The sequence below is a fragment of the Coenobita brevimanus genome, chromosome 116 (genome assembly GCF_032717465.1).
Source record: "Coenobita brevimanus isolate Jiangsu-jjx chromosome 116, ASM3271746v2, whole genome shotgun sequence".
Lineage (NCBI taxonomy): Eukaryota > Metazoa > Arthropoda > Malacostraca > Decapoda > Coenobitidae > Coenobita > Coenobita brevimanus.
Window position 1 is genome coordinate 32,873,072 of NC_137069.1, and position 26,146 is coordinate 32,899,217.

General features: G+C 43.0%; 1 protein-coding gene across 1 annotated transcript; it reads left to right on the top strand.

Moving 5' to 3' along the window:
* The first annotated feature begins 15,505 nt into the window (after window positions 1-15,505).
* On the top strand, window positions 15,506-16,057 carry LOC145418707 (uncharacterized). Its single transcript, XM_080287046.1, has one exon. The coding sequence runs from the start codon at window positions 15,506-15,508 to the stop codon at window positions 16,055-16,057; it is 552 nt and encodes a 183-aa protein (XP_080143172.1).
* The last annotated feature ends 10,089 nt before the right edge of the window (window positions 16,058-26,146 follow it).

The following is a 26,146-nucleotide window of genomic DNA, read 5'->3' on the forward strand; positions in this document are numbered from 1 at the left end:
ATTCCGGTCAGGTAAGGAGGGTCCCTAACACCTCTCCCTTAGCCATTTATTTTTAGATATGGCTGGTTAACATTCTTTTGTGTGTTATTTATGGAGAGTACGGCGATGTTGGAAAGATTTATGTAACACAGGATTGTACAGGACAATGTAATAAGCAAAATAAATCGCTTAGGAAAAGGTGTTAGGGGGCTTCCTTAACCGACGGACCTAAGAGCGAAGATCGGCCGTAATCTTGGTGTTATTGGAGGCTACTTTGCACCTTTTCCTTAGCGATTTATTATGAGTAATAAATTAATAGATAAATAAAAAAGATCGTCTGCTTACCTGACCCTCGCATAGTCGATAGGCATTAATCTCTCTCTCTCTCTCTCTCTCTCTCTCTCTCTCTCTCTCACACACACACACACACACACACACACACACACACACACACACACACACACACACACACACACACACACACACACACACACACACACACACACACACACACCGAACCTGGGAGCCTCCTAGGACCACGAGAATAAGGTTCAATAAGGCGGCTCGACCCTGATATAAATGTATTGGTGTTGGGAGGAGGCCAGAGTGGGTGAAAAGAAGAGGGAGGGAGGAGAGGGAGGGGGAGGGGTGAGGGAGAGGAAGGGAAGAGATGGGGTTGTTCAAAGGACAGGGCTGCGATGGGGGAAAGGATGAGGGGATGAGGAGTGATGGGAGAGAGGGGATGAGGGAGAGGAGGGGGAGGGATGAGGGGGGAGGGAGAGGAAGGTGAGGGATGAGAGGATGAGGGGGGAGGGAGAGGAAGGTGAGGGATGAGAGGGATGAGGGGGTGAGAGAGAGGGGATATTCGAGGGATGAGGGGGTAGTGATGGTTGGGGAGGGTTCGAGAATGAGGGGGTTGTGAGTGGAGGGGAGAAGTCTGGTAGAGGGGGAGGGAAATGAAAAGTGAAAGGAAAGAGGAGCGGGGAAGAGGGTGGGGGAGAGAAGGGTGGATGTGAGAGAGGTGGATGAAGTAGGGGGGGGAGAGTTGGGGTATGGGGGAGAGGTCTGGAGAATGAGGGGGTTATAGGGGGAGGGCAGACGGATGGAGGGGGAGGGGGAAGGTGTATGTAGAGGGAGAGGGCTGTGATGGAAGGGAAAGGAGGGAGAAGGGGGAGGGATATGGAGACTGAGGGTGTGGTGGGTGAGAGAAAGAAGGATGTAGGAGGGGGAGGGGGTTGTAATAAGAGGGAGGGAGGGAGGCATGCTTGTTGGGACGAGGGGGAGAAGATAGTTAGGAGGGAGGGAGGGAAGACTTTTGGGAGGCAGGAAGGGAGAGGGAGTTTAAGGAAAGGCTGAAGAGGAAGGGGAGTGGAGGGAGAGGAAGGGGGGAGGTCGTAGTAAGGTGGAGATGGAGGGGTGAGGTTGTAGTAAGGTGGAGAGGGAGAGAGGGAAGGGAAGGAGTTTTGGGGGGAGGTAGAAAATAGTGGAGATGAAAGTGGAAAGGGTGAGGGGTGTGAAGGAAGGGGTGAGGGGTGTGAGGGAAGGGGTGAGGGGATGAGGAAGGGAAAGGGGGCTGTAATGGGGGGCGGCTCGTCAGCTCCCCCTCATCAATATCAAAACTAAGGGTTTGTGGGGTCTTAGGAGGCTCCCTAACACCTCTACCAATTTCCTCTCACGTATACCATTGATTTTAGGTTATAATTAAGGGCTTGTGGAGTTAGAAGGCTCCCTGAAACCTTACCAGTCAGGAGGCTCACTATACTCCTTTCACCTAAACCTGGCCCAGAATTTCGTCCCTTCGAAGCTTATATCACGGTGCTCAGTGTCGGAATTATGACCTTGACCTTTGACCTTGACCTTTGAGCGATCCGTAGCAAAATTGAATCACTTCCCATCTCCACCTGCAATACCTGTGCTAATTTTGATCGAAATCTTATGACACTGATGACCCTAAGCCACACTAAAATTTGACTTTGACCTATGACTTTTAACCTTTGATAGAGTTGCACATTTTCTTCACACACACACACACACACACACACACACACACACACACACACACACACACACACATATAAATATACCCCCTCACACGCAACCATAACTATCCCCTCAGAAGAGAGCGAGTTCAGAGCTCCAGCTTCCGACCGTCTCCGCACCGCATCTCACTGGAAGGACGGCCAATAGAGCTCTTTATCTTTCAACTCAGTGCCGTAAGTTGTCGATGGGCAGACGTCTAGGGGGAGCACCGAGAGTCTATCCATGTTTATGGTGTCGTAACTCCGCCCTGACCTGTGGTGTGCCCGGACTCTCGTAAATAAGGAGAGGACACAGACATCATCCCTTCCTAACTTCAGATACTGCCCCTTCATTTATGCCTTATCTGTTCTTCTCAACTATCCTTTCCCTCATTGGAGTGTCTCGATAGCTACCACCTTTCCTTCCTAACTTGAGCTATTGCCCTTTACCTTATGCCTCATCTGTGCTCCTTCTCATCTACCCTTTGCCTGTTTGGAGTGTCTCGATAACTATCACCCTTCCTAACTTGAAATATTGCCCTATACTTTGGGCCTTATCTCTCCCCCATCACAATTAAGGATTTTTCCAAACCTCTTTCATTACTAGGAGTACCTTGTTAGCTAAATGAAATCGTAATTGTAGCAGTAATATGTAAGACTAAAAGGTTAAACAAAGAGTAAAACTTCTTGCATGAGGACACACAACCCACCCTCCCATCCTAACTTGAGATACTGCCCTTTCCTTGTGCCTTACCTCCACTTCTTCACAATTACTGGCCTTTCTTAACCCCATTCACTGCAGTTTTTACCATTTTTCCATCCTGATTGCTGAATTGTAACAGCGGATTAACACTAGAAAATTATGCTAATCAGGAAGAGGTGCTGTGAAAAGGATGTAGAGCCATAGTATTGCCTTTTTCTGACACAGAGCTAAGTGAAATAAACTGCTAAATGACGATAATCTGGTCAAAATAAGGTGAAAGAACTATACCATGGCTCTCTCATTAGCGCAATAAAATCGTAATTGTAGCAGGAATGAAGACGACCTAAGGGCTTGATAAAAATTGATAAGAACTTCTTACAAGAGATTGCAAAGACGCATCTCCTTCCTACTCAGACTTACTGCTCCTTTCCCTTATGCCTTATCTCTGCTGCTTCAGTACGAGGACATCTTTCATAACCTATTTAGTTTAAGGAAGATTAAGAAAGATTAATGGTAATAAAAGGATAACTACTTAACGGTAGCCTAAATAAAATTGCTTTGATCCACTTCTCAGTAGGGACACAGATCCACCCACCCTTCCTAACTAGACTTACGGCTCCTTTCTTTATGTCTCCCTTTCACCCCTTCACAACTACGGATGTTTCTAAATGCCCTTCACTTCTCGGGACCCTCTCAGGCTGGAGGAAATCGTCTGACCATAGCAATAATATAAAAGACTAAAGGATTTAATAAACACAAAGATACTTAAAATGGGGCACATGCATCCGTCCCTCGCTAACCAAGCTTATTTGTTTCCTTGTCTTATATTTACTCCTTGACAATTAAGGATATTTCTAAGCCCCTTTCACTACAAGGCCTTTCTTGAGTTTAATCGAATCATCTTACTGGGGGACACAAGTGTACAACCAATTCTACCCAAACTTACTGCCCCATTCCTGTGCCCGTATCTCCACTCCACGACAAAAGTCCCTGAGAAGAACAGTCTGACGGTAGCAAGATCTTATAAGACGTTGTGGCATTTTAAGTGCTGATGGTGATTCCTTAGAGTGACTTGCCAAGGAGGAGACAAGGTGGCCCTTCCTTACCAGACTGATATAACCTCTTCCATATTCCTTTTCTCCTTTGCTTTACAATTACAGTTCTTTCTTATCTCCTATCAACATATGGTCCTTCCTGAGCTTAGTAAAATGGTCTGACGGACGCATGAACAAAATATATACGAGGTAGACATCAATTTTTGACAGGGGCGACACAAATACATTATCCACACATCAAATTGAAACAGAAACGACACAAATACACATCCACACATCAAATTGAAAAGAGGAACAACACAAATGCATCATCCATTATAACCAGACGTCTATCTATCTACATACCTGGGCTGCTTCCCCCATGGAAAGGGAGGTAGCCGAGACACGACGTAATCCCTTTATTCTTTTTATTTATCTCCACTTTTCCAGTACGAAGGGTTCAGAGGATAAACAAAACAAATAAATGCGTCCTCTCTTAGCAGGGATAAAATCGTACGTGGAAAACAAGAATAAAAAACTAACTGGTGAGAACAGGAAGAAAAAATCGTCCCACTACATAAGGAGGGGACATACACTCGCCAAAGATGCTTGCCAGATTTACCGCCCCTTCCTTATGTCTTGTCTCTACTGCTACACTAACAAGGGGGTTTCATGCTGCCTAAAATCGTCTGGAGGTGGAGGAAAAATGTAGAAACTTTAAAGGGTTATTGTAGACTGACTGGAACTACTTTAACCCGTCACGTCCCGAGCCTTTCCGCACCTATGACATCCCCCAGTCCCGAGCCTTTTTGGAAAAATTTTTTTTCTTATGAAACTTCCGCTTAGGTCGAGAAACTATGGAAAATCTTGAAGAAAGTGGTCTCTGCGGTCTATAAGTGGTCTATACAGGTGCGGTTTCCCCCCGCAGGTATCGTATTCTGTAATGGGCTGGATATGCGTTAACGTTTTCTATGGTAAGGAGTAATGGGACAAACAACACACAACACGTCTACATTTATTGAATTTGTAGTAATAAACAATAACAGTAACAACATAATGTATTTCAGACACATATATAGGAAAAATAAGCATTGTACCATCGCGCGAGCTAGCGAGTTAGGTCCGAGTCGTATCGTGCTATCTGCTAATTTTCTGTTATGAGTCTACCGATCATTTTTTCTACTTGTATACTTCTGTTTCAATGACAATTTACCAATTACAACTGTTTGTAAGTGATTTCAGATGTTTTCATTCATTATGATGACATGCAGCATAAGTTTAGCGCACATCAGCTAAGTAAGCGCACTCGCTATGACTCGTATTTCAACATACCAAATTGTTTTATCACTTTCCAATTATTTTCCCATTTACATAGAACCTTTCCCCCACCACTGTGAAGGTTTTCAATTATTTTCATTCATTACGAGGGCATTTAACGATATGCTAGCGCCTATTCACGTAGCAACCACGATCTCAAACACTCGTGTTTCATCATCTACTTTATTTATTCACTCCAATTATATTTTCCCACTTACATTACACACGTTTACACCCCTCCAATGCACTGTACATACTTACTGCCATTATTTATTCAAGTGAGCGTGAGAATATCGCCTGAAAATACCCTCGCCAGGAATGTTACGTCATACATAATACTCACACACTTATATACTAATTCACTCACACACTTATATACTAATTATTCACTTTATCACTTGCTGACTTTTATTTTGACTAATACGTGCCTTATTCATTCGACTAAGCGTCAGGAAATCTTATCTTTATAGACACGCTATGAATATTTGACTTAGGAAATACATCATCATATACAATAATTTGAACTTATATTATACCCGTAAGAATGTCACATAATAGAAAATATATAATAAGGGGCCGCATTTATTGCACTGAGCGACAGAATATCGCATCAAACAACCCTCTCTATGTAAGTTTCAACTTAGGGCAGATTTATATACTTACACCCAATGTTTTCACTTATGTTCTACCCGTAGGCACTTTATACTAATATTTGGCGATCCACATGACTGATATTTTCACAGAGCGTCTGTCTGTCGCATTTACCTCATAATTTCAGCGTCCTTTCGCATTCACACCATGCTACAAGTGCAGCAACGTGTGATATTCACTAAAACATGGGTGAATACACAGACCCACGTTGCACTGCACGCACTCATAGCGGGTGTCCTTCCTCTGTGTCGTGAGTCTCACCTGGGAATTACTGCACACGTGACACCTGCGCTGGGGCCTAGGTCTGTTGGGCTGGGGCGGGATAGGAGTGGGGAAATGGCGGCCGGATATTCTCTGGGGAGTGTGGGTAATATGGGCAGTGCGGGGGCGCTGTTGGGGCCTTTCAACAGCATACTTTGCAAAGATTTCTCGTGTGAGCTCCCTCACAAACCCTTCAAAGGTTTCCTGAACTCCTGTGGTCATGGCGTGAAGGTGGTGGCAATTCAGAGCAGTGATATCTAGCAAGTGAAAGAACAGTTTTTTATACCACTTCATCGTGGTCCTGGCACACTCTACCGTCGATATCATGGAGTCTGACTGGTCCACGAGGCGCATGTTTATGTTGTAATCCATTACACACTCAGGTTTCCAAACACGACGCCTGCTCTCGCTATGGTAATCAACAGAATCAGTACGGTGCATCAAGGGGCGGTGAACCGTGGACAAGAGGCTTACTTCTCTGTTGTGGTTCCACATTGTTGCAAGGATGTTGTTGGCTTTGAAGAAGACAACCTCACTCCTTGCAAGTTTCCGCCCTACCTTGACCATGTGACGCCGGTTCACCTTTACGGTTCCACAGACTCCCGTTTCATGTCTGTGAAGATAACGAGCGAGAAGAGGGCTAGTGTACCAGTTGTCGAGATAGAGAACGTGACCACGATGAAGGTAGTCTTGTATCATCGTCTTTACCACTGCTCCCGAAAGTCCTATACTTCGATCTTCTATTATGTCTGTCTGTGCACCGGTGTACAAGACTATGTCTTGCACGTATCCAGTCCTACAGTCACACATAACAAAGATCTTGAACCCAAAACGGTGCCTTTTGCTGGGTATATACTGTCTGAATGAAATATTGCCTCTCCACAACACGAGACTCTCGTCTATGACGAGATCTCTATAGGGATAGAATGAGGATCGAAAGGTTTGCCTGAGGTGATCAAAGACCAGCCTAATTCGCCTCATTTTGTCCGTGTTGTTTGCATTTGCAGGGTCATTAGCATCATAAAAATGGAGGCGACTTAGAATTTGTTGAAACCGATTACGGCTCATCACTTGACCAAATATGGGGGTAAACATAACAGGGTCCGTAGTCCAGTAAGCAGGAATTCTATTTTTTCTTATTATACCCATCAAAAGGACAAGGGCAAAAAATAAGAACATTTCTGGAATGGAGACAGGGTAATCATAAATCATTGAATGCCTACTCCTTGTTCCCAATCTTTCACTTTCTAGCCGTTGGCCGCTTGCAAACAGGTTTGTTTGAAACACGATCTGATCAACGAAGGCCTCACTGAAAAACAGGTGGAAAAAATCCAACCTGCTTGAATTACAGTGAATACCTGGTGCAATGCAGCCAGATCGCCCCTGCTCAGTGAAGGGGTGAATGAGGGGAGAAAAATCGCTCCCATCCTCCCAATCCCACGACACAAATCCCTCGTCCCCATCACCGCCTTCGTCTGGGTGGGGAGGAGATCCTGGTTGGGGAGGTTGGGGAGAAGGAGTACGGAGGGCTTCCCCACTGTCACTCCTCTTCCCTCTGCCTTTACCCTTTCCCTTTCCCTTACCCTTACGGCCTTGAGGAACATTAGGGGGCTGTGGGGATGAAATAGTTGGATATTGGGGAGCAGAAGACGTGCTGGGGAGTGGTTCCTCCCCACCTTCCCCCTCCATTACCACACCACGTGCTCTCTCACGCAACCTTGCTCGACCACGTGTTAGGGGATATTGGGGAGCATAAGACGTGCTTTGGAGTGGTTCCTCCCCACCTTCCCCCTCCCTCACAACCCCACGTGATAAGGAACGCACCCCCACAGGCCCACGTGATCCACTCTGCCGCCTCACACTGCGTAGGGAGAGCAATGACTCACCCACCTCACTCTCACTTTCCCTAATCCCAGGAATGTCCATTTCACTCCCCACTCCCTCCACTTCACTTCCTACCACCCCAAACAGAATGCTAGGCCCATACCTGCTTAGACGACGTGGTGTGCGCTCTGGGCCACGATGCGTAATCACCTCCCGCCCATACCACGTGGCAGCACGTCCCACATCTCCGTCCTCGTCCTCGACCTCGAATTCTGCTTCCAAGGCACGCTGGGGATAGGGATATGACATACCACGTGCCTTCTTTGCCTCCTGCCCCTCTCTAGCAGCATGGTAAGTCACGTACTGCCGCTTCCTTGGTGACGGAACTTCCTCGTCATTGCTGGTGGTTTCTTCCTCCTCTGGCTGCACATAATCCTTGTCCATCTCCTCGTCATCCAGTGGGGAATCACTGTCGCCGGTAAAGGTGTCCAGGGCGACTTGAATTTCTCTCTCTGAGAGACCTCTCTTAGCCATGTCTGAGCAGGACCGTGGCTACCAGGTGAGTGGACGAGTGGCGGGCTAGCGCGGGTCGCGCGGGGTCGCCGAGTGTCCCCGCCTGGTGGCAGGTAGGGGAAGGTCAGGCGAGGGTACGTACTGCAAATCAAGCGCGAAATTTGAAAATTGTCGAAATTATGCACATTGCAATTGCACGACGTACTGGTACGTCGCTGGGACTGGCAAATGCAAATCGTGGTGACGTACCCATACGTCGTCAGGACGGGGCGGGTTAAGAGGATAGGCTACACATGCTCAGGTCTTTTTGTATTAGGCGTACTATCCTCTTCATATTTATCTTTGCTGCTTCAGTGAGGGGGTAAAAAAAGATGCTGTATGAAATCGTCTAGGAGTCAGAATAATGTTGTCCAAGAGGAATAAGAATAAAATCGTCAAGGAGGAGTGAGAATAAAATCGTCTGGGAGGAGTGAGCATATAATCCTCTGGCAGGAGTGAAAACAAAATCGTCTGAAAGAATTATGAATTTAACTTCTTAGATTCACTTCTCAAGGGGGACACAGAGATCTCTATTGTCTTCGGTTAAGAAAGCTCCCGAACACTTTTCTTAAGCGATTTATTTTGCTTGTTTTACCTTACTGTCCTCTTCTGTTACATAAATCCTTTCAATAACATCATACTCTGCATAAGTAAGGTACAAATGGATATTAACTACACGTACCCCAAAAATGAATCGCTAAGGAAGAGGTGTTAGGCAGCTTCCTTAACCGACGAAAATACGAACCCTGGCCCTTCTAACCATGCTTGCTGCCTCCTTCCTTATCTCATATCTTTCCTATCTCTAATCTTCAGACGAATGTCAGGCCACTAAAATATCATAACACACTACATAATAGCTAGTGACATTTATTGTTAACCCTTTCCCGCACGGTAAGTTTCAGTAAGTTTTCTGGTGCAGGAATTTTCACTACGAAGCCGCCCGGCCGGGGAGCGCGCGCGCGCGGCAAATTTGAGCAAATTTGAGCGAATGAAACACACTCTTGCCTTATTTTCGCCACCCAAAAATCCATGTATTTCCATCAAACCTTTCTCAAGGTAGGCATCGATGTTTGTTCTATCTGATAAACATGACCAAAACACAGGAAAACACCAGCAAAAAAAGTTATTAGCCCTGGAAGCATGGTCGAGTAAACTTTTTTCACTTCCCAACATCGCCGTTTGAAGGTTTTCCATCATACAGGAAAATGATCTAATAAGTTTTTATAGAGAATTTCATCAGCTTCTAACGAAACCAATCCGGTTGAGATACGATGTATACTTTTCGAGAAAATGGCCAAAAACTGAGAGCCATTTTTGGAAAAATTTCACTGACCTCTGAGAGCAAAGTTTTCCCAGGCACCTTATGTTTTTATTACATAGTAATATGCCCCAATTATCCAGCTTTCCCACTGTGACGGGAAAACCCCATACGCCTCATAGTTCTCGAGTAAATCGAAAAAAAGTACTAGGCACTCAGTGCGTGATTGACTTTCGTTGATCTTGGCGCCAAGAAGGCGTACGCAATGTTCCCGTCTACGTAACAACGAATTCTTATCAGAAATATTACATATTTATGTATTGTACATATGTAGAATTTCCTGCTCTTCATCAAGGTTCAAACGTGAAATCGATACGTCCAACAGTTTCCGAGTAATTGGCAGAGAAACAGAGTGTATTACTACGAGCATTTTTCAATGGTAACAGCCGGGAAGAGACACTCATTTCCACCGCCTTTTCTCGCACAAAACGTAACATAATGCATACATTTTGGTATTGATCATACGTAGAATTTAGTGGTATAGATCATGGTTGTTACAGATAATCGATAAGTCTAATAGTTTTCGAGTAATTGGCCGACAAAGTGAGGTTAGTACTCCGAGCGCTTGTCACTGATAGCAAACGCGAGGAAAAAGAAAAAACCCTCGCCTTTTACCCCCCAAACCGCTACCAAAGGCTTACATTCGGGTATTGATTATACGTAGAATTTAGTGATATTGATGATGGTTGTAACAGAAAATCGATAAGTGTAATAGTTTTCGAGTAATTGGCCGACAAAGTGAGGTTATTACTCAGAGCGAATGTCACTGATAACAAATGCGAGGAAAAACATTTCCCTCGCCTTTTACCCCCCAAAATGCTACCAAAGGCTTACATTCTGGTATTGATTACACGTAGAATTTAGTGGTATTGATGATGGTTGTAACAGAAAATCGATAAGTCTAATAGTTTTCGAGTAATTGGCCGACAAAGTGAGGTTATTACTCCGAGCGAATGTCACTGATAACAAACGCGAGGGAAAAAAACATTTCCCTCGCCTTTTATCCCCCAAAACGCTACAAAAGGCTTACATTTTGGTATTGATCATACTTATAATTTAGTGGTATTGATGATGGTTGTAACAGAAAATCGATAAGTCTAATAGTTTTCGAGTAACTGGCCGACAAAATGATGTTATTACTCCGAGCGCTTGTCATGTCACACAACAACCGCTAGGAACAAAAACATTTCTCTCGCCTTTTACCCCCCAAAACGCTACCAAAGGCTTACATTCTGGTATTGATCTTACGCAGAATTTAGTGGTATTGATGATGGTTGTAACAGGAAATCGATAAGTCTAATAGTTTTCGAGTAATTGGCCGACAAAGTGAGGTTACTCTTCCGATCGCTACCAACTTTTACACACACTGTTTTTTCCTTGCACACCTGCCTGAAGACTATGCTACCAACTTTTTTTCCCCCTATCTGTACAGACTGTTACATCTTCCATGGATGTTTTCCTATTGTTATAACCTACTACACATAAACATAACTCTTCTATAGTTACTGCTGTGGAGATTTACTTTCTTTCATATGTGTAATCTGTAGGAGAAAATGGTTATTTGTCTGAAAGTTGGAGAGGTAATGGTAATAGATTATTATATATATCAACAAAATTTGCAGAACTCACTTCCTCCAGGGGTGTTGATCCAGTTAGACCAGGGCTTTGAAGATGAGGAGTTATGTAGTGTGTGTGTGAGTCAGCTTCTCCCTGAGAGTATGAGGCAATGCTATTTTTAGCACACACCACACTCGTTCACGGAAACTCGCAGCTTGTTTGACGTATATTTCATACAATTCCATACGCATTTACACTATCAGAATCACAATAATTCCAGCCCTAAAACACCGGTAATTCTCCTCTCCCAACTTCAGGTTTGCCCCTTCACAACACTCTGTTTCATGCCGTACGTAACGCTTGCTGGCTCCATAATTTCACCAAGCCATCCACAGAATCTTTCACACAATATATATTTATGCCTTGGCTTCATTTATATACGTATTTCCACTCACGCCATATGGCCTACGGGGGGGGGCGGAGTGGCGAAACCCCGCTACACTGACCAAGGGTCTGGCTCCAAGGCCCAACGATTGCTAACGGCCAGAATTGCTTTTCATTACATATATGTATGTTCCATCAACAATATCACATCACTATATGTTCACATACAATGTATTATCTCACTGAGTCAATAGGGCCTTTGCCTTGGGCGAGAGGGGGAGAATTATGGACGATTTAAAGGGAACCACGAGCTGTCAGACACCACCGCCGGACTGCTCGACAAACACTGAGGTTGGAGGGAGCGGGCTGAGGTAGATAAGGCAAAGCAGCATTGCCAATGACTTACCTCGAGAGAGCATTGGAGGAACTATGACGCATCAAAAAATCACGCAAATTGGTCTATAAGTTTTTTTCTGACGATTATTTTGGTGCTTAAACCACACAATTCACGTGACTGTGCCTTTTCACAATTGAGGCCACGTCACGCGAATCGCGTGACCGTGTCTGAGAGGGATTTTATTAGTATTACTCGTATCATCATCATCATCATCATCATCATCATTATTATCATTATTATTATTATTATTATTATTATCACTCTTATTATTTACTGTTGCCACTACCACATTTTTATTCATCTCAGTTGAATCCCCTTGTTGCGGAGTGACTAAGGACGGCATTCTAGTAGGGTTAGGAAGTATACTAACACCTCTTCCTTTCCGATATATTCTCATTCTGATTCGTTATTATATTATTGTGTGATATTCATGCGTAACCGATTTATTTCTGATTCTGCTCTGCTAATGTATTCTTGTGTGTTATTCGTGCAATCTATGTCGACACTGAACAGACATGAGAAGCAAGCCAGGGGATAATAATTAGCAGTTTGGAAAATAAATCGCTAAGAAAGAGGTGTTAGGAAGCCTTCTTACTCGAAAAGAATAAGCACAGTAGACCCCCCCCCAATAACCCATTAAATGTAATGGGAGAAAGAGAAATAGAGAAATAGATGAGGGAGGGTGGCGTGGGGTGGCATGAGAGACTATGCCCTTTCTACTCTAACTTGGCCTAAAACTGCCATCTCTCCATCATGAACGCTGTGTTAGAGCAATGAATTAACACTAGTATATGGTGCTTGTCACGAAGAAGTGCTATGGAAAGGACGTTGAGCCATAATACTGTCTTCTTCTGCCCCTACGTTACGCGGAATAAGCTGCAAAAAGGAAGAAAATCTGGGCCAAGTTAATGTGACAGAACTATTGTGATAAACAGTAATAGGAATGGATGGAAGAATTGAAAGATGAATTAAAGAAGGAAGGTAGAGACTGAAATCGAAGATTTAGATAGGGAAAAACGTGGAGAAGGGGGGCTAGGAGTGGTGTGAGGGAGTGATGAGGAGTGATGGAGAGGCTACGAGATGTTGATGAGAGCAGGAGGTGGAAGATGTTGGAAAAGTACATGGGGAAGGAGAGCTGTATAGCATGACGGTGTGGTGATGATAATGATGTAGAGGGTTTGAGAGACATGAGCACTGATGGAAGGAAAGACTGGGATGGATTGATAGAGTGGAGGAGTGGATGAGAAGGTCGGATATGGAGTGACAGGAAGAAGTGGTCATAAAATAGAGGTTTGGAAAGATAGAAAAAAAAAATAGAAGGAGGAAGGAGAGACAGAGTAAGGAATAGAAGAGGGAAGGAGAGATAGAGCAAGGAATAGACGGTGGAAGGAGAGATAGAGCAAGGAATAGACGGTGGAAGGAGAGAGCAAGGAATACACGGTGGAAGGAGAGATAGAGCAAGAAATAGAAGGAGGAAGGAGAGATAGGTCAAGGAATAGAGAATGGAAGGAGAGATAGAGCAAGGAATAGATAGTGGAAGAAGAGATAGAGCAAGGAATAGACGGTGGAAGGAGAGATAGAGCAAGGAATAGACAGTGGAAGGAGAGAAAGCAAGGAATAGAGAGTGGAAGGAGAGAGAGAGTAAGGAATAGAAGGAGGAAGAAGAGATAGAGCAAGGAATAGACAATGGAAGGAGAGACAGAGCAAGGAATAGAAGAGGGACAGTCATCCTCAAAAGCACTGTCGCTAATCATGCCTCTCTATTCATGAACTTTGAAAATCAGGGTAGCAAATCCGTTGCAACTGACAATGGTGGATTTATTTGGCTACAGATCAGTGTCATCTGTGTCGTTTGCTGAAAATTCACCAGAGAGAGAGAGAGAGAGATGAAAGAAGTATCAGGAACTGTCTCTCTCTCTCTCTCTCTCTCTAACATGCCTGTGAGTTGGACTAATGACATTTAAACAGTGATATATTTCGCGCAAAGTATCTAGTGCATATTCGAGTTACTTGATGCCTGTCTATATGCCCATCACAATTAGTTAATAGCCACCCACCTATGTATTTTCCTTTTTGATATTTTGAGAGATTTTTTCACTCGCGAATTCCATGCATATAGTTTCCCTTGTAACTCATTATATTTCCCTTGTAACTCTTTATAGTGTAGTTTTCGTTTTTGATATATACATTCGCCCTAACAGGTGAAAACTCTATTATTATTTCTCCAGTTAGCGCCACGTGGTTCTGTTCAGGTAAGGGTGAGTTATAGGAGCCTGTGATTGTCGGTACTGTCGTCATTCAGCCTCTCATTCTCGGAACAACTCTAGCTTTCTATTCCAGCTAACGCCAGGCGGGTTTATTTAGCTTTGAGGTATACCCAGCGCCATGCAACTTGTCCCTTAAGCCCTGCCCCTCTCCACCCACGGCCTGCAGAATGGGTGGGGAGGGGCGCGGCCATAACTTCAGATTCCTCCAACGCTTGACAAACTCGTGTTGCTATCATTTACCTGTTTTGCGGCGCAGGTGATAAAGATATCCCTGTAATGGAAGAGTTAATAATTCTAATCCTGATGTTTTCTTCTCTAACATATTTCTGTTTACTTTTGCCTACATAATTTACGGCTGTGAGCAGTAACCTTTGTTGTTAAGCTGGCATGATCTTTTTACTGTCATGAACTGTTTACATAACTTCTAAACACATTCTTTATTTTAATAATAGTGCTCCATTTATCCTGTAACCTCATTTTACACGATTTCATTTTACATCACCTCACCTCATCTCATCATCACATCACATCACATCACATCACATTATTTACCGTGGCATTCTTACTTCCATACGCCACCTTTTCTCCACCTCTTCCTTCCCTCATATTTTCCCTCCACCTCTTCTCTCCCTCACACCACCTCTCCACCTCTCCTCACACCACCTCCTGCCCCAGTTCACCCTCGCCTCACAACGCCATAACACCAGCTGGCTAAGATGGTGCTTCAGAGTCTAGTGTCGTACAAATAGTGCGTCCGTGGTTATGGGTTTTAAGTGTGTTTTTCTGGACATCTTTTACGTGCTTTCTGTTCTAACTACCTACACCTGCCAGTACCGACACACCTGCACACACATGTACAGTCCCCCCAAAAAAATATCAAGACCCCAGGGTCCAACAATAATGGAAATGAGCAAATAATCTAGACAAAGATAGAACTCTAAGGCGCTGGTAGCACTGAGTACAGTCACGCCCACCGCGTTAAAAGGTTAGCATCGATCTTCGAAAGTAACTAGGGATGAAGAATCTAAACCAGCACTTGTGCTATCGTAACGGTTATATGTCAGGTGCGTGATAGTGTAATTAGTGAAAGCTGGGAAAAGTATTATACTCGTGCCATTCTAGGTAACATGATTAGTGCATACCTGATGTGTGATAAAACGCATCAACCCAAGAGGTAGGTGGTTTCGAATATGACTGATTCGAAACAGAACCGGATGTTATGTGGCAAACTAATGCTACACCGATGTTATTCTGCTACAAACACCCAGCAGCGATGGAAGGACGAAACACACAGGAAACATCGAAGGAAAAGAAAAGTGCCATCATTGCATTGCACAACAACGGCCTCAGCAATGGAGAGGTAGCAAGGTGGACTGGTGTGCATAAGTCTACGGTGGCAAGATGGATTCGTCGTTACGAAGCGACTGGCAGCACCCTAGATCTCCCACGGACAGGTCGCCCACGGTGCACGACACCACAGCAGGATGCTGCCATTGTAGCCACAGTGGGAGCAAATCCCATTACCACTCCAACCAGCATGCTACATCAGCTCCGTTTATCGTGCACATCGCAGACCATCAGAAATCGTTACCATTCTAGCCATCTACACAGCCGCAAAACTGCGAAGAAGCCTGAGTTAACTGAAGAAAATATGGATAGGAGAATGGAATATGCACTAGAGTATTCCAGTAAACCACCCATTTTATGGGAATCTGTCATCTTCTGTGATGAGAAGACTTTCTGTACTAGCGACCAGATGACGAAAAGAGTGTGGCGCAGGAACGGCACCAGGTAGTCCCCCTCTCTCCACCACCATCTCTCTCTCTCTCTCTCTCTCTCTCTCTCTCTCTCTCTCTCTCTCTCATACAGTGTTAACTTCAGATATGGCAGACTAACCCCTTGTCACACTGTCCTAACTATCTATCTATATACCTAGGCTGCTTCCCTCACGGAAAGGGAGGTAGCCGAGACAGGACGACACACTCTCCATTTACTCATCCTTTCAAACACATTCATTCGCATCTTAGCCCCAAAGGGGAGAACAGACAGATCCTTACTGCACCACACCGCACAAGGGTCAACTGCGCAATGCAATCAGTGACATCCACAGCAGGGCCCGACAGCAGAGCTGGTTTACCCCTGCCACATCCTAACAGACTCATCCCCTTACCCGCACCTGACCTAAAATAGCTGATCAGACCAAATGCGGGAGAATATCCCCTCAGGGCTGCGTCATCACTTATTCATTCACAATTTCTCTCCATTTATTTCTGTTACGCACAGTCACTCTTCCTTGCTCAACAGACATCCCTCTCTCATCCAGCGCTCTCTTCACAGTGTCCATCCATCCTATTCGTGGTCTTTCTCTCAGCCTTACACCTCTCACATCAGGTCTAGTTATCTTTTTCACCAATCGCTCATTATCCATTCTCTCCATATGCTCAAACCATCCCAACACCCTCTCATCATTCCGCACTCGATCCATACACGTCACTCCACACATACTCCTCAGGCACCTCATCTCCATTACATTCAAACTTTTTCTCTCTGCTACACCCATATTCCATGTTTCAGCCCCATATAATGCAGTCAGTACCACAACACCCTCATACAGCCTTCTCTTTACATCCATTCTAAGCGAACGACATCTAAACACTTTTTTCATTCCTCCCAGCACCTTTCCTACTTCATTTATTCTAAACTTCACTTCTGCATCTATTCTTCCATCCACAGCAACATGTGACCCTAGATATTTAAAACACTCTACCTCCTCAACCAACTCGCCATTCAAAACTATATTCATCCCCCTACCATCTACCAACCTCGTACACTTCATCACTTTACTCTTATTCTCATTTACTTTCAATTTCCTCCTCTCACACACCCTTCCAAACTCCTCTACCAACTGTCTCAATCTCTCCTCTGAATCAGCCACCAGTGCAGTATCATCTGCAAACAGCAGCTGCTTCAGATTCCAGTCTCCACCATCAACATTCACCAGACTCAGACCTCCACCTAAAACTCTTGCATTCACCTCCTTTACAACACCATCCATGTAAATATTAAACAACCAAGGCGACATCACACATCCCTGTCGCAGCCCCACTCCCACAGGAAACCAATCACTCACAGCATTTCCCACTCTTACATACGCTGTACTATTTACATAAAAACTTTTCACCCCTTTTTTAGTAACCTACCATCAAGTCCATACAATCTTATGTCCTAACATGGACATAAATTCCCAGCAATTTATATTGACGTGGCCGATCTCTCCCAAACCTTTGAGGGTTTAATAAAGCACCAAATAATTATATTTCGGTTACGAACACCAACATGTTGTGGGCACCCGAAGGAGTGGGAGAGTATCAGCTGGAATGTTTAGTTGGATACATGCTGGAGGGGTTGGAGAGCTTGTGGACATTGGAACAGGAAGATTTACTAGTGAAAAATACTTGGAAATATTAGACGATGTTCTGCTGGAGTCTGTGAGGAGGTTACTGTACGGTATACTGAGCAAGAGCAGACTCCATTCTACTTAAGTGCACGACAACAGTCCAGTGCATACTTTGCGCGCGGTGAGTAGCTGGTTTGACGATCACCCGGACATCACAGTGATACCTCATCTACCCAGGTCACTTGATCTAAACCCAATAGAAAATATATGGGGTTTGATGACACAGCAACTTGACGACCATAACCCCATGCCTCGCACCAGCAATGCACTGGTGGAGAGAGCTCACCACGTCTTGGAGCAGCTACGGAATCAAGCTACGTGTGAAATAACATGGGCAACTGCCATGTCAATGCCGGAGAGACTCAATAATGTAATTGGTGCCGGAGGTTCTTATACTAAATATTGATGATACTTAAAGATCCTATGTCACACAGGTTCATTGACCCTATGCAATTCCTTCAATGATTAAGTATGAAAATCCTAACTGCCAACATATTATACAACCCATGATCATTAGCACATATGTACAGTATATAACACACTAGATGAAACTGACAGGGATATGATGGTTAAGTCTATATTAAAGTGGCGAATAACTGTTGCAAAGTTTTATTATTGTCACTGATGAAACTGCTACATTTTCTTTGGTGTTCATGGCTTTGACGAATACCTCTAACACTGGAGTGCAGGGTTTGCCTGGTATTTGTGCACCTTTCCCTATTATACTTTATCATCATAGGAATATTGTGAATAGTCTCTTTTACCATGTGAGTAAAATCAAAAAGTAGGCGGCTGAACGGTTCTACTAACAACCATACGTATGTAGCTTTCAAACACTGAGGCAGTGTTACCAACGTAATGGTACGGACGTGTCAGATACTTCGTCCAATGTTCCAAAGAGTATCGTGCTAGAAAGGTCCCTATACTTTTTTGGGGGAGTGTACACACACCTGTCCACACTTACCCCCACACCTGCCCACATTTACACACACCCATCCACACCTGTCCATACATCTACACTCACCTGTTCACACTTACCCACACACTCATACACACATACCCACACACTTCCACCTACCCACACACCTGTCCACACTTACCCACACACCTATTCACACACCCACACCTACCCACACACACAAAAAGACACATATTTTCTCACACCTACACACACACTTGTCCACAACTGCCAAAACTAATCCACACACCTGCTCACACCTGCCCACACCTTCCCACACACCTATTCACACACCCACACACATATAAACACACACTTGTCCACACTTACCCACACCTGCCAAAATATATCCACACACCAGCTCACGCTTGTCCACACATTTACAAACTCAATCTACCCACACATCTGCGTTGCACTGAGGATAATCTTTTCAAACTGAAGTGGTTAACAGCCTTTATTTACCCCATCATTTCTCTGGTGCTGCACTAACTTTAATACAATCGTCTGGTAACAATAAAAGATGGAATGAAAAGAGTGTATTTGGTCCGGACGGGGTTAAAAAAGAAAAGAAAAAGGTAATCGTTTAGGAAGGGTTCACTCCTTCCCTTACTGAGATTTTCCATTTTATTCCTATCTTCAGACGATTTTATACAGCTTAAGGGAGACTTTCTTGTAATTTGAACACTGTATTTTGAACATTATTTTGAACACCGTTTTGAACACTATTTTGAACACTATTTTGAACGTATTTTGAACACTGTTTGGAACGTATTTTGAGCACTGTATTTTGAACACTTATTTTAAACACTGCATTTTGAACACTGTATTGAACGCTGTATTTTAAACATTTATTTTGAACACTATATTGAACACTGTCATCTGAAGAATTTTTACAAGCTGAATAAAATAGTCTGGTAGTAGCAAGTGTAATATAAAAAAATGGTCTCGGTCTGAAGTGGTAAAAAGATATTATCCTCTTAAAAAAGATTGTTAGTTACAGATCCATACCTATCTACCTATCTATCTATCTATCTGTGTCTGTCTGTGTCTGTCTGTCAGTATCTGTCTAGCCATACCTATCTATCTGTTTGTGCCTGTCTGTCTGGCTGTCTGGCTGTCTGTCTATCCGTCCGTGTATTATGTCTGTCTATTTGTCTCTATCTATCTGTATATCTATCTAAGTACCTGTCAGTCTATCTGTCCATCTATCTATTTAATTATCTATCAGCTCATCCACCTCAAAAACCATAATGACAAACCAACAACATCAGTAGACCCTAATAATTATGGTCTAATTGTGTTTGCCAGATTAATAACGCTTTCCTTTCAGGTGTCATTAGCAAAATAATTTCAGGTGACCAGGTGATTAGCAGGTAATTAGCAAGTAATGACGTGGCCTGAAGCAATTCCGAGCCAGTCAGTGTTTTGTGTCTGTATATAATAAAACGCTTGGGATCCATCACAATTCAGGGCATTTTTTCTTTATTATGATGTACATACATACACATACATATTAATACCATAATCATCATCATCATCATCATCATCTAAGTCTATGTTGTGTGTTTGTAAATATAATAACATTAGGTATGTTATGTATATTTAGCTTTGTGCTGGGAAATTTACACACACACACACACACACACACACACACACACACACACACACGTCATCACAATTAATCTGATCCTCTTTTCCGCCTAAAGATGAGGTTCAGTGTGTGTGTGTGTGTGTGTGTGTGTGTGTGTACTCGTTTCATTACCTCCAATTTTGTGTGAAACCCCATACAGGTACTGGAGGTGCTAATCAGCAGGTGATGATAACAGGTGTACTTGTAAGTGCTTTGTTTTTCTCCAAGTAAATCTTGAGGCGGGTGTGGTTCTTCCATCTTGGTGCCTGGAATTAAGGCAGAGAGAGAGAGAGAGAGAAAGAAAGAATGTACTGTACTCAGAAAAAGTATTAAAGCATTACGAGATTTTTTTCTTCCATTCTCTTCCTTTCTTCATCTTTATTTTTTTTTCTAGAAATGCCAGATGGTATAATACGAGTAAACCTTGAATATTGCGAGAGATGTCTGCCAAGACGCTTTCCCATTCTTAAAGAGTTTGCATATCTAAGATGAATATCAGAATGACCCAGTCTGCATGACTGACTCATAAGGTAGTCTCTCTCTCTCTCTCTCTCTCTCTCTCTCTCTCTCCTCACCCAAGTAATGCATAATTTTAGTATTTTCTTGCCATTATATGGCGCCTGGTGGATTAGTGGGTTATGGTGTGCCAAACATATTCAGCCTGTTAGGGTTTATATCTGAAGAGTGGATGGAGTGTATTGCTCATATAATGCCGCTCAGGGATGTGCGGGGCTGGTCACCCTCGTTTTGGATGTCGGGGCTGAGTTCCTGCATAACACTGATTATGTGTTCGTATATCCAGCTTGTTGCCACATTTCACTCCCTTGGTAGTATTTCCTACGGGCAGTGGTAGCTGGCTAGGTACTATATTATACGGTGTACGCGCAAAAATGTCAAGGATTATAATTTTCTTAAAGAGAAAATATACAGGGGAAGACAAAAAAAAAAAAAAAAAAAACATGTATAAGACTACAGACGTCCTCCTTTCGTAAAGCGAAACTCAACAGTTGGTCTCTACCTGCTGCTGATTGAAGTCTGGGGGGAAACTATTCTCGGTAAGCAAGTTCCAAAGAGATGCAGTTCGGGGAATAAACGATTTCTAATAGGCAGAAGCTTGGCAATATGGCAGTGTGCTTTTCACTGCTTCTTCTTCGCGTTTAGTGTTTGACAATGCTCCTTCCAACAAACATACCCCCCAACCTAATCATTATTATCTGTGGATGTCTACCTGGAACTTATCAGGTACCAGGAAGTAAGAAGGAAATGTGTTCTGTGGTGTTCCTTATATCAACCTGCCTTCAACCCTGCTTCTTGTACTCCACACACAGTCCATTGAAAGGTCGTGGGCGTTATCGCAGTGAACGACGCATAACCAACTGGGATACGAATCTTTTTTTTTTTTTTTTTTTTTTTTTTTTTAATTCTTGCGATCTCCCCCTTCCATCGAACATTTTAAAATTTTTGTTCAATGTTTATGTTAAGCTTTTCAACTTTTCTTTTTCCCCCGCTCTGAACTTTCTTTTTTGGTCTATATTTTTTCATGATTTTTTTCTTTGAACCAACTGGAATATTTATTCATTTATTTACTTGTTTGTTTATTATGCTTTTTTTTGGGGGGGCCATTCCAAATTCCTTGAACCTTTCATAACTCTGAACTTTTCTGAGTAAGTTTACATCTTTCTGAACCCCTCTGAACAAATCTCCATCACAAGGGGAAGGGGAGAACAACAGGAGCAAGGTGTGGAGAAGGACTAATGGGGCGACACATTAAGGGGGGCGAGAGAAACAATACAGCCACACAGATGGGTAAGGAGGGACGAGGGTGTAGAGAACAAGACCACCAGTTCTGACACCAAACGATATATTCAGGAAATTTGTCGCTTCAGATGTAAAGCAATCATCATCATTACCATCATTATTATTATTAGTGCCATCATCATCACCATCATCATTGTTATTATTGTCATCATCGTCATTATTATCATCATTATTATTATTGTCATCATCGTCATCATCATCATCATTATTATTGTCATCATCACTATCATCATCACTATCATCTTCAAGAAAAGAAAAGAAAAAAAAAAAATCTTCTCGTAATGCTCTAGTATGTTCCCTGAGTACTGTACAGTACATTGTGTGTGTGTGTGTGTGTGTGTGTGTGTGTGTGTGAGAGAGAGAGAGAGAGAGAGAGAGAGAGAGAGAAATGTAATCACGCTGACACACTTTAACCTCGGGGCCTCGTTCATTTTTCGTCTGTTATTGAAATCAGCGACGAAGTCATATCTGGTGATGCTGTGTGTGTGTGTGTGTGTGTGTGTGTGTGTGTGTGTGTGTGTGTGTGTGTGTTCATCGTCCTACCTTCAGCGGATTAGGAAGGAAGATGAGGAACCTTTGTACAACCGGGCAGCTCCACATCCTAGTCCTATCGGTGCCACCACGTGAAGGCGTCCCTCTCCAGCATCAACATAACCCGTGAAATCATCAATCATCCATCCTAACCCTGATATTGTAGGACATTTTTTTTTGTGGGGGGGGGGGAGGCGTGGTGCCATGAATTAATGAAACTAAATGAAACTTAATCTTGGTCTTAAACTGTTCGAAATCTGTAAATGGCAACTCTTCTGATTATTCTTCCATAGGGTCCCGCGTTCAATTCCTTCATATGGTCGTGGCCGAGTGCGTAATTTTCACTTTCTTCTCGCTGTCTCTGGTTTCAGCTTTACTGAGACTATGAACAGATGTTCGGTCAACTCCTTTACCACCACAGTGTCTTATGTGCTAAATAAAGTCGACTGGTAAAGCAAGATTCGACAAAAAAAATAAATAAAATAAAAAAACTATACCATTTTGGTGAAGGGTAAATTGTCATGTTATATATCGGTCATCACAAATAGAGCCTCCACCAGTGTTTGTCCCTACTATCGACCCCCTCTTCCTACGACATACCACATTCCCTCATCTCGCACCTTGTATCTCCATCTCGATCTCCCTCTCTTTGTCAATCTCAAACTCATATACTCTTCTAGTCAGTCTCTCACTCTTTCGCATATGCTCTAATTACTTCAACCTTTTCTCCCTGTTCCTTTCGTCCTTCCAGCCATCTCACACTCATACTCTCCTAGTCAGTCTCTCACTCTCCTTTATCTCATACAGTACATCCCCATATATTTCTTGGTCTCTCCTCCTCCCAGGCATCTTACATTCATACTCTCCTGTTCAGTCTCTCACCCCCCCCCTTTTATACTCTCGTCTTATTTCTCTTCCTTCTCAGTCTCCCTCACCATCTCTTTCCAACCACCTTGATCTCATACACTCTCCTAGTCAGTCTCTCACTCTAGTCCCTCCCTTACAATACTTTCACTTTACTGTATCTCTCCTGGTCTCCTCTGTCCAACCACTTCGCTGTCATACACTCTCCTAGTCAGTCTCTCATTCATGCAATCTTCCTATTAATATTCCATTATACACATAAATATTACTTCATGTGTTATATACCGTATGTCATTCTAATAATGACTTAACCTAAACAAATATAATATGAGAGAGTTTTACTGTGACATACGCGAAAATGCAGCAGACAGGTAGACTCTCTCTCTCTCTCTCTCTCTCTCTCTCTCTCTCTCTCTCTCTCTCTCTCTCTCTCTCTCAATATCGCACTACCTCACAATATCAGGGCGAGGAGTTCTGCAGCTCACTTTATAATTAAATCGTCCACATGGTTGCTCTCACGATGAAATCTCGCGTTGCGGAAATGAAAAAGAATAAGGTCTTTTTGTGACATGATGATGATAATAATGATCTTTATAACATTCTTGCTGCCTCCTGACGATTTTGAACGATTCGATGATTATGACTGAAAAATGAAGAGAGCGTCACGCGGATCCAAGAAATAATCCTCTCCAGTCCTGCATGTGGGGCTGGAGAGGAAGGAAATCGTCTGAACTTAAGATTATTTACATTAGAAGAACCTGTAGGAATTCCACACAAGAGCTTACAATCCCTTTCTACCTCTGTGATGGAGAAGGACGCCTTCACGTGGTGGCTTTGACGTAACTGGTCGGCTCCACATCCCGGTTATATCAGCGTCCCTGAACTCCCTACATATCCCCCGGAAGGGAGGTTGGTGGACTGCAGGAGAAAGGTAACTTCAGCCTGCAGTCCACCGGGTTCAAGTAAGATGAGCCTGCGATTACAACAGCAATAACTATAAATACCATCATACTACTACAACTGCTACTACTACTACTAGTAGTACTACTACGACTACTACTACTAGTAGTAGTACTACTGCGAATACTACTACGACTACTACTATTACTGCTACTACTACTACCACCACCATCACCACTAATACTACTTCCACTATTACTACCACTACTACCACAACTACTACTACTACAACTACTACTACTACTACTACTATTATTACTACTGCTACTATTACTACCACCACCACCACCATCATTTTCACAGCTACTATTACTACTACTACTACTACTACCATCACCACCATCACCATCACAACCACCACTACAAGTACTACTATTATCATACCATTCACCCTAACAGAGATCCTTTCAGCCCTCAGTTACAACACCCTCTTTTTCTGCTTAATTTTCTTTTTCTCAGACCATTCTATTCAGCTCAAAAGTGAACCCTGGTAATAAAGAGGGTTCAAAACAATAAGTGCTCTCGGTACACAACAATTTTCTTTTCATGTGGATAGTATAAAGATAAAATATTCATGTCTTCACACACACACACACAAACGCAGGCACATGTTTCAATGACCCCGTGCTCCCCACTCAGGTTTATGTCAGAGATCTGAGGTGACGTATAATGGAGGTTTATTCCAGAGAGAACTTCTATACCTGTGCTCTGTTAGATGTCTAGCCCCATACTGCCTCACAGCGAGCAGCGGGCGTGGGAACCTTAGCTTAAGTCAGCAGTTTAGAGAAGTGTGCTGATTTCATCAATGGTACTGGTTACATATACATATATGCATAGGTTTTAGCTGTACATAGTATGGGTACAATACTCCCCCGGTAAAAATGGAATTGGTGTCTCCTGACACAATGAAGGTAGGAATGCAGTGGATATTTAATAATTGTGGAAAAAGTGTGGGGGGTGTTTAGTAGGTATACAAGTAAATGGGTTAATTATCACTGTATAGCAAAAACAATTCACAGGAACTGCAGCAAGGCACAGGAATACAGTATATACAATGCATGGCCATGTGAAAGAAAAAATGTGAATACATAGGAATAATATAACAACGGGTATATAGACATATGATGTAAATGCACAGTACGTAGGTACAATAATAAAAGAATAGACTGAAGGGTAATATATCATTTGTGGAGCACATATGTGTGGAGGTCACTATATTTATAAGGATCCCATCCGACTATATGATGCACACTATTATTGTCTTTGTCGTATAAATCCATATTTGGTTCAGTAATTTCACACTGGATTTACTGTTCCACATATATTCTATATGGTTAATTTACGCTACTAGTAGAAAATATTGATATTATTTTGGCTGTCACTACATTTTTCTTTTACTCATGAAGTGTTCGTTTCCAGTTAGGTTAAACTTTTTCAATATAATGTAAGGTGTTTCTGTCAAAATTTCTTATATGTTATGTTTATTTTCTTATTTTCTTTTAGTAGATGTTATTTGGATGATTCTGCACTTTTAGTTACCATGGATGGACACTAAACACTGCCTTTTTCTGCAGCCCGGGGAGGCTGTACAACTCCTGTTGCGATTCTGATTTCTTGAAGGTGGCGTTCCATTTTCCTTACACAACAGTGCATTGCACAGATCATA

Bases quoted from the DNA above. Each gene is read 5' to 3' on its own strand.
- LOC145418707 (XM_080287046.1), top strand. From the start codon at position 15,506: ATGTTATTCTGCTACAAACACCCAGCAGCGATGGAAGGACGAAACACA.